At 39.4% G+C, this 13,556-nt stretch overlaps 1 protein-coding gene across 4 annotated transcripts in view; it reads left to right on the top strand.

The window, feature by feature from the left end:
* Window positions 1-13,556, top strand: part of gnptab (N-acetylglucosamine-1-phosphate transferase subunits alpha and beta) — an 82,229-nt gene that overhangs the window by 66,019 nt on the left and 2,654 nt on the right. For 3 of the 4 annotated variants that reach the window (XM_041216033.1, XM_041216029.1, XM_041216030.1), the window contains 6 exons: window positions 173-392; window positions 4,287-4,400; window positions 5,606-5,691; window positions 6,496-6,594; window positions 7,566-7,733; window positions 13,106-13,196. In XM_041216033.1, the coding sequence (XP_041071967.1) occupies window positions 173-392; window positions 4,287-4,400; window positions 5,606-5,691; window positions 6,496-6,594; window positions 7,566-7,733; window positions 13,106-13,196 (778 nt within the window). The remainder of the gene's footprint in view (window positions 1-172; window positions 393-4,286; window positions 4,401-5,605; window positions 5,692-6,495; window positions 6,595-7,565; window positions 7,734-13,105; window positions 13,197-13,556) is intronic. The other variant, XM_041216031.1, reaches the window with a different exon arrangement.

Below are 13,556 nucleotides of genomic sequence, written 5' to 3'. Positions count from 1 at the left end.
TACTACTTGGGGCCTAATATTTGGTAGTTCTGATGAAAGGTCACAACCTGAAACATTAATTGTTTCTCTCTCCACAAATACTGCCAGACCTGGTGAGTATTTCCAGCATTTTCTGTTTTTATTTACGATATTTGTTAGATTCGATTATCAAAATGGTTTTATTTCTGGACAGGTTTCCAAAGGCTTTCGACCAGACTTCTAACCACAAAGTTCGTCATTCTGAAGACATGCAGTTTGCATTTTCATATTTTTACTATGTAATGAGTGCACTGCAGCCACTAAACCTTTCTGATGTTTTTGATGAAGTTGACACAGATCGATCAGGGATCCTCTCTGATCGAGAAATCCGGACACTAGCAACTAGGATTCATGAGCTCCCACTAAGCTTGCAGGTAAAGCTTTTGCACCTACTCTTTCCCGATACATGAGATTAAAAATGGATAACAAGCTCTGCATGCTTTGTACTCCAATAAAAACACATATCAAAACCATTATGTTTCACAATTCTACATTTTGATCGCACCTAGGTAATCATTTTAGTTTTGGGTTTGGTTTAGAAAAGTGAGCTATTTTCTCTGGTTCTCTATTGTACTTCTGACTTTAGGAACTGTGCTGGCTAAAATAGAAAAATGTGCATATTTGGATAACTACTATAAATATAGAGGCTTAAAAAATGTTGAATGCAGTTTGCGGAGGAGTTATGTCCGTCACAGTGATGTCCGTCACACCAGCGCAGCTTCTTCAACTTGACTTCAGGCAAGTTTATAAAAATAAAATTTATACTTTTCTGGCTTTATCGTCACAACTTCAGGTTCTCTCATTTTTTATGGTCTCACTTATCATTTTTTCACCAGTCTAGATGTGCCTCCCAGTCTTTAGCAAGTTTCAACTTCAGGCCATTGGCCTGGTCACAGTTATCATCCAGCCTCATTGCCACTGATGAGAACTGATGGTGTAAAATAAATTAAATGCATAATTTTAAAAAGTTTATACCTGTACTTTATCCATGAGTTAACAATGGGAAGCTTTAAGACCTGTTCTCATCAGTGGCAATGAGGCTGGATGATAACTGTGACCAGGCCAATGGCCTGAAGTTGAAACTTGCTAAAGACTGGGAGGCACATCTAGACTGGTGAAAAAATGATAAATGAGACCATAAATGTGACTGAGACATCTGAACTGGAATGATAGTTAATTGCCCATGTTGCTGTTCAAATGAAACTCAAAGAAAAGTCAAAACCAAATATCTTCATTAAAATCATTACATATGATCTCAATATAGTATTGATCTTTTCATATCCATGTAATTATGCAATAATAAAAATTATAATGGTGTAAAATAAATTAAATGCATAATTTTAAAAAGTTTATACCTGTACTTTATCCATGAGTTAACAATGGGAAGCTTTAATACCTGTTCTCATCAGTGGCAATGAGGCTGGATGATAACTGTGACCAGGCCAATGGCCTGAAGTTGAAAAAAAAAATAAAAACAAAAAAACTGCGGATGCTGGAAATCCAAAACAAAAACAGAATTACCTGGAAAAACTCAGCAGGTCTGGCAGCATCGGCGGAGAAGAAAAGAGTTGACGTTTCGACAGAACTTGAGTTCGAGTCCAGGAAAGAGCTGAAATATAAGCTGGTTTAAGGTGTGTGTGTGGGGGGCGGAGAGATAGAGAGACAGAGAGGTGGAGGGGGTTGGTGTGGTTGTAGCGACAAACAAGCAGTGATAGAAGCAGATCATCAAAAGATGTCAACAACAATAGTACAATAGAACACATAGGTGTTAAAGTTAAAGTTGGTGATATTATCTAAACGAATGTGCTAATTAAGAATGGATGGTAGGGCACTCAAGGTATAGCTCTAGTGGGTTTTTTTTATTTTATATAATGGAAATAGGTGGGAAAAGGAAAATCTTTATAATTTATTGGGAAAAAAAAAAGGGGGAAACAGAAAGGGGGTGGGGATGGGGGAGGGGACTCACGACCTAAAGTTGTTGAATTCAATATTCAGTCCGGAAGGCTGTAAAGTCCCTAGTCGGAAGATGAGGTGTTGTTCCTCCAGTTTGCGTTGGGCTTCACTGGAACAATGCAGCAAGCCAAGGACAGACATGTGGGCAAGAGAGCAGGGTGGAGTGTTAAAATGGCAAGCGACAGGGAGGTTTGGGTCATTCTTGCGGACAGACCGCAGGTGTTCTGCAAAGCGGTCGCCCAGTTTACGTTTGGTCTCTCCAATGTAGAGGAGACCACATTGGGAGCAACGAATGCAGTAGACTAAGTTGGGGGAAATGCAAGTGAAATGCTGCTTCACTTGAAAGGAGTGTTTGGGTCCTTGGACGGTGAGGAGAGAGGAAGTGAAGGGGCAGGTGTTGCATCTTTTGCGTGGGCAAGGGGTTGTGCCATAGGAGGGGGTTGAGGAGTAGGGGGTGATGGAGGAGTGGACCAGGGTGTCCCGGAGGGAGCGATCCCTACGGAATGCTGATAAGGGGGGTGAAGGGAAGATGTGTTTGGTAGTGGCATCATGCTGGAGTTGGCGGAAATGGCGGAGGATGATCCTTTGAATGCGGAGGCTGGTGGGGTGATAAGTGAGGACAAGGGGGACCCTATCATGTTTCTGGGAGGGAGGAGAAGGAGTGATCCGCCCTCACTCCTTCTCCTCCCTCCCAGAAACATGATAGGGTCCCCCTTGTCCTCACTTATCACCCCACCAGCCTCCGCATTCAAAGGATCATCCTCCGCCATTTCCGCCAACTCCAGCATGATGCCACTACCAAACACATCTTCCCTTCACCCCCCTTATCGGCATTCCGTAGGGATCGCTCCCTCCGGGACACCCTGGTCCACTCCTCCATCACCCCCTACTCCTCAACCCCCTCCTATGGCACAACCCCTTGCCCACGCAAAAGATGCAACACCTGCCCCTTCACTTCCTCTCTCCTCACCGTCCAAGGACCCAAACACTCCTTTCAAGTGAAGCAGCATTTCACTTGCATTTCCCCCAACTTAGTCTACTGCATTCGTTGCTCCCAATGTGGTCTCCTCTACATTGGAGAGACCAAACGTAAACTGGGCGACCGCTTTGCAGAACACCTGCGGTCTGTCCGCAAGAATGACCCAAACCTCCCTGTCGCTTGCCATTTTAACACTCCACCCTGCTCTCTTGCCCACATGTCTGTCCTTGGCTTGCTGCATTGTTCCAGTGAAGCCCAACGCAAACTGGAGGAACAACACCTCATCTTCCGACTAGGGACTTTACAGCCTTCCGGACTGAATATTGAATTCAACAACTTTAGGTCGTGAGTCCCCTCCCCCATCCCCACCCCCTTTCTGTTTCCCCCTTCTTTTTTTTCCCAATAAATTATAAAGATTTTCCTTTTCCCACCTATTTCCATTATATAAAAAAAAAACCCACTAGAGCTATACCTTGAGTGCCCTACCATCCATTCTTAATTAGCACATTCGTTTAGATAATATCACCAACTTTAACTTTAACACCTATGTGTTCTATTGTACTATTGTTGTTGACATCTTTTGATGATCTGCTTCTATCACTGCTTGTTTGTCGCTACAACCACACCAACCCCCTCCACCTCTCTGTCTCTCTATCTCTCCGCCCCCCACACACACACCTTAAACCAGCTTATATTTCAGCTCTTTCCTGGACTCGAACTCAAGTTCTGTCGAAGGGTCATGAGGACTCGAAACGTCAACTCTTTTCTTCTCCGCCGATGCTGCCAGACCTGCTGAGTTTTTCCAGGTAATTCTGTTTTGGCCTGAAGTTGAAACTTGCTAAAGACTGGGAGGCACATCTAGACTGGTGTGAAAAAATGATAAATGAGACCATAAAAATGAGAGAACCTGAAGTTGTGACGATAAAGCCAGAAAAGTATAAATTTTATTTTTATAAACTTGCCTGAAGTCAAGTTGAAGAAGCTGCGCTGGTGTGACGGACATCACTTTAGAATTGGGAAATCCCATTGGAGATCTCCTAAGCAACAGCTAACTGTTGACATTTCAAAATTGAAATATCCAATGAGATATTTACCTATTTCTAAAATGAAAGTGGATGAACGTATATTTTATTAAGATCTAAATTTTATGGTAGCTGTGTTAGTGTTTTATATGGCTCAGAATTATTATGTTTGATAAGTTATTTTTGTATACTTCAAGGTCACTAGAACAGGATTGAGGATATTTAATCTCTCTTGATCAGTCAACATTTTCCATGGTTTAATTGCAGTTTTTTTTTACATATATATATATATATATATATATATATATATACAGGACTTAACTGGTCTGGAACAGATGCTGATCAATTGCTCAAAGATGCTTCCCACAAATGCCACTCAAATTGATAAAGTCCCTCCAACCCAGGAGGCTTATTATGACCCAAACCTGGTAAGAACTAGCCAACTAACCGCCACCCACCCTCCATTCTGCCATTTGTTGTAATGTAGTAATTAATGTTCGAGTAAATTTTTTTATTGGAGAAGTTTTTTTATTTTGAGGTTTGCTTATGTATCATGGCACTTGCCCAACCAAAATAAGAGTCTAGATACTTGCTTCCATGATTCTTCCCCTATCTATTAGGCCACTAGAAATTGTACATGTGGGAACCAAAATAATTGGTCATGTTGTCCCCATACCGTTTTTCTATTTGGAAGTATTTGGCTTTTCCATGCTGCATCTATTATGGTATGATGTTGATTGGAAACTCATTGTGGGAATTGAGCACAATGCTTTGTTTCTGTCATTGTGTAGTGAAACAGATTGGATCGCTCTATCTATGTCCTTGATGGGTGCATTATTTTGTCTGTAGAGCGATCATTTTAATGTTTCACAAGGTTCTAGCTAAAAATGAACTAGCTGAAAGCACATCAGTTAGCAAATGATTTAAAACATCTAATGAGTTTTAGATAAGCATGACTGAACTTCAACCAACATTGTTTTTTCTTACATATATCATGCTTTGTTGCCACAATTTCCATTTTCTATTACTGGAGTAGAATATTTAGAACAATCCAAGTTGTGACTTGGCCATTTGGCTGCATTTCTCGGATGTGAATTCTATGTAATATTTACCAGGAAGTAGTGGTAATGTCTCGATGTCTGAATGCTGGATGATTTCTTTTTGTTTTGGCTGGGTCTGTATTGAATAATATTCAGCACAGGAAGACCAAAAGTAGATGCTTCCTTCACAGTATTTTGTGAAATAACTCTTAAAGGTTAACTGGCTAAATCAATTTCAGCATGGATGCAAGAGATATTAGAATGAGCTAAATTTGAGAAATGGAAACTTCTGAATTTATGCGGATCTTTAAGTGTAATTTTTATAACAGAAACAGCTTTAATATACATAGGACATCGCAAAAGCATAATCAAACAAAAGTGGATGCTATGTCAAAGGAGAGGAGGTGGATAATGAGGGCCTTAAAGGAGAGAGATGGAGAGGTTTAGGGAGAGATTTCCAGAACACTTTAATTTAACCTGTGGATGAGAGGGGATCGTTTTTAAATTTTTAAAAAATTTAACATGGTAAGTTCAATTTTGCAAGTCCTATTTAAGTAACACTTGACTTGCTTTTTAAATCTTGTTTGCCATAGCCGCCAGTGACCAAAGGACTTGTGATGAATTGCAAACCTGTTACTGACCGTATTCGCAAGACTTACAAGGATAAAAATAAATACAAGTATGTCAAGTAATTGAGTTCTCTCTTTCTTCTCCAAACATCATTCGTAAACAACAAGACTCAATTCCATATATTTCCAATGCCATTATCCTGCAGGTTTTGTAGCAGCATTTTTTTTTCATGATCCTTTGATGTGGAGGATGTTTTTACAAGGAATTAAAACTTTATTTTTCTATTTTGAACAGACCTGTCTACATCTGGCACTTGCAGTCTAGGAGTAGCAATGTTAGTTTCAGGGTGAAACCCCATCTGTCCAGTAATAGGCCTTGCTCTTCATCTTTCTTCCAGTACACTTGTGAACCTTTTCACCGTTTGTTATATCAATGATGCTCATAATTTCACTGCAAGATTTTCAGTTTACACTGAGGGAGTCTTTTTGTGCATTAGATCTGCTCCCACCAGAAGCTGGGTTGACACAGGCCATGTTAATTTCATGCAGAATTGTTATAGCTTACAGAGAGGGAACTTCATCCTATTAGCCTGGGCTGAATTCAAACGAGAGAATCAACATTCCTCTCCCACTGACTTTTGTCAACTCCTGTATTTGCTAATTATTTATGTTCAATATTTCTGCCTGATGGCAAAACATAAATTAGAGTTTAGTGTGAGAAGATATGGGATAGACCTTTCTCCATACCATTTTATACTGTAGATTTTAATCTATAATATGCTTTGCTTTCAGATTACACTCTTGTACTGATGCTCACATCCTAGAATGAGAATATGTAAAGGGTTATCTTTGTCAAACATTTTGGTTAAAAGTTCATTGATTCATTGATTCATTTTCATCTTTTCAATACTCAGGTTTGAAATCATGGGGGAAGAGGAGATTGCTTTTAAAATGATTCGTACTAATGTTTCTCATGTTGTTGGCCAATTGGATGACATCCGAAGAAACCCCAGGTATGCATGTGAAAGTAATTACAGTGAAGAGCGATTCAGTGAATGGGTTGTTATATCTGGTACTGTTCTTTGTATATTATTTACATTGAAACATCTCGAGGCATGTTGCACAATGAAGTTGTATATAACTGTTATGAATTGGCTGTATGGCCTCCTTGTATGTGGCAATAAATTATATGAGTATGAGGGTAAAGGTAAGGAAATGGGATCAAGTAGATATCTTTTAGAGAACCACTGTAAGTCTCTTGTGCCGTAAGATTCTACGTCAGGGTTTCCCAAACTATTGGTCTCATTGGGGTCGCAAGCTCTGAGGCAGCATTAACTGTGAAGCACAAACTGAATGCTAACTGCTGCGAGACCCCTTGAAATCTTTGGGCTTTTCTCTATTGGTGAGCGTGGCCTAATGGACAGATCCTAGAGGCCTGATTCCTGCTGCAAAAATGCCTCTGTAAAGGTAGGTGAAAAACCTGCAGATTAAACACTTCCCACCACATTCAATCCTTGCCCTCTACTCTCACAAATCTCTCCCCTTTTTCTCCCAAAAATCCTCTCCCACTTTGCTTTCACTCTGGGGTCACCACAATTTTCAAGCTTCAAAATGGGAAAAAGTTTGGGAAGCCCTGTTCTACATAAAGTTATATGGAAAGTTGCTTTTCATATAGGAATAGTTTTGATGGGTAACTTTGCAACTTCGGAAAGAGAACAAAGTATTTGAGGATCAGTTGGGACAAAGCTTCTGAACTCTTACATATTCTGATGGCAAATATAACAAAAATTTTGCACCAAATTTGGCTGTGAACACAAATAAAATCAACCTTTAGAAACTGTTAAAATTGCACTGAAATTATGCAATGAGTACTTCTGAACAGCTGAATAATTTGAGATGACCCAATGTAATTTCCTGTGTTTTCAAATATTTAATCACTGACATTTGACCATTGTTCTAAATGTGTTTCTCCATGTTCCTCCAGGAAATTTGTTTGCTTAAATGACAACATTGACCATAATCACAAGGATGGAGCCACAGTGAAGGCAGTGCTTCGAGATTTCTATGAATCATTGTTCCCAGTGCCATCCCAGTTTGAACTGCCAAGAGAGTACCGCAACAGATTTCTCCATATGCATGAACTTCGGGAATGGTAAGCGAAGCTTTAAGTTCTTTTTAAAGGTCATGGTAAATCTAAGCGGGTACTTGTCATTCAGAGTGCTACCCTATTTCATTAGAAAATAATATTCTATACAGAATTTTCATATACTTTTATAAAAACGTCAATTTTATTTCTTGCTTGGGAGCCCTTGTGTTTAGGCTTTCCTCCCAGCTAGGTAATAACGCCAGGTAGCATCCTCGTGCACTCATTGGCAGATTCTGTGCTTACCTGTGCGTGCGCATGGTCTGGAAATTCGCTCAATAATAATGGTGACCGTTGGTAGCCTAACCAAAAGTATTAGCACAAAATTTGGGCTTGTATGAAATTGGTAATGGAGGATGAATATTGCCTGAAAATAATTCCTCATGTTATCTTTCTTAAGCCATGTTTGTCAATGCTGGTTAGTAAGAAAATGTAGGGATTGTCAAAAAATAGCATAGTTGAACTGACTCATTTCTCTGGGAGTACTGTGCTCTGCAATTCTTCATTTAGAACTTTGGCTTTTACTCTTGTCTTAACATTCAAATCCCCAAACTTCATGACACCATTCGGTGTATTTTCAAAGCTGAGGGTCAAATTTGGAAATTAACTTGAATCTTACTACATTTGGGATTTTTTTGGATAAAAACTGGCAGATTGTCCCAATTGACAACTTGACTGAAGCAGTAAAAGAAGTGTACCCAATTCTCAATCAGTCAGCAGTTTGGACAGAACCTTTAAGCGCTACGTGAAAGATTCATTCATTTTATAGCTCTGAAAAAGGATATTTGCATGTTGCTCCTGTTCCAAGTTCTCTGAAAGAGCTGTACACTTGGTCCTACACCCAAGTCGTTTTCCAAATTCTGTTATATTTTTGTTTCTCAAATATTTCTCTATTTCCCTTTTAAAGCCTATTATGGATTTTGTTTCCTCCATTGTTTCCAGTAAGCCATTCCAAGACCCAGCATTCCCCTGTGTTGTTTCAAAAAATAATTCTTAACCCCTTATGTGACTAATATTCAGTCTACCCCTGTAGGTTAGAGTCGCTAACTTATTTGCACTTACCATTTATCAGTCTTTAATTACAGACAATTAAACAGCTATTTAAATACAGTTCTAGAGTAATGTGATGGGAAAGCTCATCAAGCAATAATTTTAATTCTAAATATTTTCTGTTTTATTAGTATGACATGGGTGTGATTTATTCGTGTCAAAACAAGCTACCTTTTTTATATGGCAGGCTATTTATGATTGTGACTATCATGAGTTCAAAGCAAATAAATGTAATTATGGTAGCTCATATAATTAAGAATGTATTTGGCTGCTAACCCTTGACCACTAAAATGGATACACATATTTCAAATGAGAGTCATAAAGTAATAACACGGAAGGAGACCATTCGACATATTCAGTCCATGCTGGCTCTCCAGAGGGAAATCCAGTCAGTCCCGTTTCCTCGGCTATATCGCTGTAGCCCTGCAAGTTCATTTCCCTTGAGCGCCTGTCCAACTTCCTTTTGAAGTGAGCGGTTATGAAGAGTTTTAAAAATTGCAAATAAAAGATTTTAAAAATGTAAAAAAAAAAGTCCCCTCATGTGACTCTGTTATAAATTAAATTTTAAAAGTTTTATTTTATTTTTATTTACTGGAAACCTCATCCCACCCGTGGATGAGGTTTCCAAAAATATGCAAAGGCAGCTTGGCCTTTTTGCCTGCCCCCCGCAACTGTAAGGTTGGGTTGGCAGCAAAAAATTTAGGTTAATTATCTTTTTAATGGCCTTAATAGGTCTTTTAATTGTTGGCGGGTGCGCCTGCCAACCGAAATATCGTGCGACTGCAAATTGCTTAGTGGGTCCTTCATTTTGTAATTGGGATGGATCACTTTGCATTTTAAGCACAGCTACTATTACTCACCAAATGCTGGAATTAATTGAATCTTTGGGAAATGCCCTTTATTATTTTTTTATTCATTCAAGGGATATGGGCTTCGCTGGCTAGGGCATCATTTATTACCCATTCCTAATCTCCTTTATCATGAGCTATTTAGGGATGGTTCAGCAAAACATTACATTCCCTGCTGTGAAGAAGTCATACAGACTCGAAACATTAACTCTGTTTCTCTCTCCACTGATGCCGCCAGACCTGCTGAGTTTTTCCAGCATTTTCTATTTTTATTGCATTCACTGAATTTTGTCTCTTTTTTTTGTGGGATATTTATTAGGAAAATCGGTTCAGAAAGTTAGTGTACTTTGAAGTTGAGCAGGAAATTCCAATTTAAGGCTTGTGAGAATCCTGCAGCATCGAAACTGCTTTTTCACGTCTTGTCATTTATAATATGGCAGTATGTTAGCTACCTCAGTTATTTTAACATAACAAATTTTCTTCTACTGCATCACTTGCTAATGCAATGAAACTGGATAGTCTTAACAACGACATGCAAGTGTCTTGACTGGTGTATTTCAGTGTCAATTATGAAAGCAGTCAGTATATTTGGAAACACTGTCAATCTATGTACCTTTCTGCTGTTTCATGTATTTTTATTTATTTTAACTCCAAAGATGAGCGCTTTTTTTTCCCCTGTAGGTGAAGGTGTTTTTTGACTTTGAAAAATCATCCATTCATTCAGAATTTTTAATCTGGCATTGCAGCATTCCCTCAGTGTAGCACTAAAATATCAATCTGGAATTTTCTACTCAAGCCCTGAAGTTGAAGTTGAACCCACAGTGACACAGACAAGAATGTTACTAACTGAGGCAAGAAGATTGTCGTTTGATGCTGTAGTTTCTCCTCTTTTCCATTTTCCTTCCTCCAACTCCACCCAAAGGTGCCTTCCCTTTAGGGAGAAGAAATACACTAGAGATAGTTCTCTGCCAAAGTGAGGCATAAGATTGGAATTAGAGTCTCTCGATAGATAAAGGAGCAGGGTATTTCCCTGTTTTGGTTATAAAATTATAAATGAATTTTGGTGCAAGGAAGGTAAAAGCTTTGTGAACCTGTGTCAAGAGCTAGAGAGCACGCCACAAAATGTTTATATTGCAAAGTTTGAAGCTGCATTAAACATAGTCCACTGCAGAGATTTGAGGATTTTTGTTGATTCTATGTTTTCAGTCACTGTTATTGATCGAAGCATAGCTAATAATAAGGCTAAAAAGGAACTTGCTAAAAGTTATCAAAATCAGCTGAATTTGAGCAATTATGACCCAGCTTTACATGTTTGATGGTCAAAAAGAGTAAGTAAAGTGTGTTGGTCCTCTAGAGAGTGACAATAGGGAGTTAATAGATAATAAGGAAATGGCAGGAGAAATGAACAAATATTTTGCCTCTGTGTTCACTATAGAGGAAACAAATAACATTCCAGTAATAAGCTGCAAATCAGGAGGTGAACGGGAGAAAGGAACTTGGTGAAATTGAAATCACTGGGGAAATGGTACTGAACAAATTGATGGGAGCTGCAGGCTGGCAAGTCTTTGGGTCCCGATGGACTAGGGTCTTAAAAGAGGTGGCTAATGAGGTAGTAGATGCGCTGGTGTTAATTTTCCAAAATTTGCTAGATTCTGGAAAGGTTCCATCAGATTGGAAAGTAGCAAATATAACCCCTCTGTTCAAGAAGGGAGGGAGGCAGGAAACTGTAGGCAGGTTAGTTTGACTCCTGTCGTGGAGAAGTTATTAGAATTGATCTTTAAGGAGGTTATAGCTGAGCACTTAAGAGTTCAAGACAATAGGGAAGAGTCAGCATGGTGTTGTGAAAGGAAAATCATGTTTAACCAATTCATTGGAGTTTTTTTGAAGGAGTAACATGTGCAATGGATAAAAGGAAGCCTGTAGACTGCAGACTGTACTTGGATTTCCAGAAGGCACTTGATAAGGTCCACATCAAAGATTATTATGGAAAATGAAAGCACATGGTGTAGTGAGTAACATATTAGCATGGATAGAAAATTGGTTGGCTGGCAGAAAACAGAGAGACTGCATAAATGGGTCTTTTTCTGATTGGCAGGATGTGACGAATGGAGTCCCACAGGGGTCTGTACTGGGGCCTCAACTTTTTAGAATTTACGTCAATGATTTAGAGGGGAGTGAAGACATGGTAGCTAAATTTGCAGATGACACAAAGATAGGTAGGAAAGTGTGTTGTGAAGAGGACATGAGCAGATAGATATAGATAGTTTGAGTGAGTGGGCAAAGATCTGGCAAATGGAGTTTAATGTGGGAAAATGTGAAGCTGTTCACTTTGGCAGGAAGAACAAAAAAGCAGAGTATTACTTAAATGGAGAACAGCTGCATAATTCGGAGGTGCAGAGGGATCCAAGTGTTCTAGTACAAGTCACAAAAAGTTAGTATGCAAGTACAGCAAGTAATTATGGTAGCTAGTGGAATGCTACCCTTTATTACGAGAGGCGTTGAACATAAAAGTAAGGATGTTATGCTTCAGTTATACAGGGCATTGGTGAGACCACACCTCGAATACTGTGTACAGTTTTGGTCTCCTTATTTAAGGAATGGTGTAAATGCATTGGAGGCGGTTCAAAGGAGATTTACTAGATTGATACCTGGAATGAGTGGGTTGTCTTATAAGGAAAGGTTGGACAGACTGGGCTTGTTTCCACTGGAGTTTAGAAGAGTGAGGAGTGATTTGATTGAAGTATATGAGATCCTGAACGACCTTGACAAGGTGGATGTGGAAAGGATGTTTCCTCTTGTGGGTGGGTCCAGAACTAGGGGGCACTGTTTTAAAATTAGGGCTCTCCCTTTTAGGTCAGAGATGAGGAGAATATTTTTCTGAGGGTTATGCAACTTTGGAATTCTCTTCCTCAGAAGGCGATAGAGGCGGGGTTATTGAATATTTTTAAGGCAGAGGTAGATTCTTGTTAGGCAAGGGTATCAAAGGTTATCGTGGTTAGATGGGAATGTGGAAATCGAAACACAAGATAATCAGCCATGATATTATTGAATGGCGGAGCAGGCTCGGGCTGAATGGTCTACTCCTGTTCCTATTTCTTACGTTATGTAAAAATCCAAACTTTTGTTTCTTGTGTGTAAACAAATTTTCCCCTTGGGTATGTATAATCCAGTCAGGGGACTCGGTCTGCTTTAAGACCTTGGTCAGTGATTCTGCAAATTGCTGAGAGGAGCTGCAAACAAATGACCTCATGAAGTCTTTATATGGTTTTTTTATTATCCCCTTTCTCTCCACCCAATATGAGTATACCTGGCACTGTTCATTCCCTCCCTTTTGTGTGCTGTTGATATTTGATGCTTCATGTCATTGACAGCCCAGCCTGTGTTCCCAACTGTAAGTTTCATGCACGAATTAGCTGCATAGTCTGCTAACAGCATTAAACTTGCAGTAGATAGCTCCAACTGAATTGCAACTTTCCTTCATAGGAGAGCTTACAGAGACAAGTTGAAGTTCTGGACACACTGTGTACTAGTGACTCTGATTATTTTCACGGTTTCGTCTTTCTTTGCTGAACAGGTGCGTAAATCTTGGATTTTCATATATACTCTTTCATTATAACTGATCTTCATGGAAGGCCTTCACTGCAGCAATGAGGACTAGTTGCACTGGAGTAGAGACAGCTAAGAGGAGATTTAATAGATGTTTTTAAGATGGTGAGACATTTTGGTGGATAGGTAAAGACAGTTCCCTCTGGGGAGTCAGTGAGGAAGATGCAAGGCAATGGGAAGTGCATGGGCAGTGGGACTGCTCTGACAAAGAGTTGGCATAGACACGCTGGACTAAATGGCTGCCTACTATGCTGTAATCTGTGGTCCTACATTTCTAATTAGTTTTCATTTGTTTATCCTCCATGTACCTTAACTGTAGGATCATTGC

Source organism: Carcharodon carcharias, chromosome 21 (assembly GCF_017639515.1).
Source record: "Carcharodon carcharias isolate sCarCar2 chromosome 21, sCarCar2.pri, whole genome shotgun sequence".
NCBI lineage: Eukaryota > Metazoa > Chordata > Chondrichthyes > Lamniformes > Lamnidae > Carcharodon > Carcharodon carcharias.
This window is presented reverse-complemented; position numbering and strand designations above follow the sequence as displayed.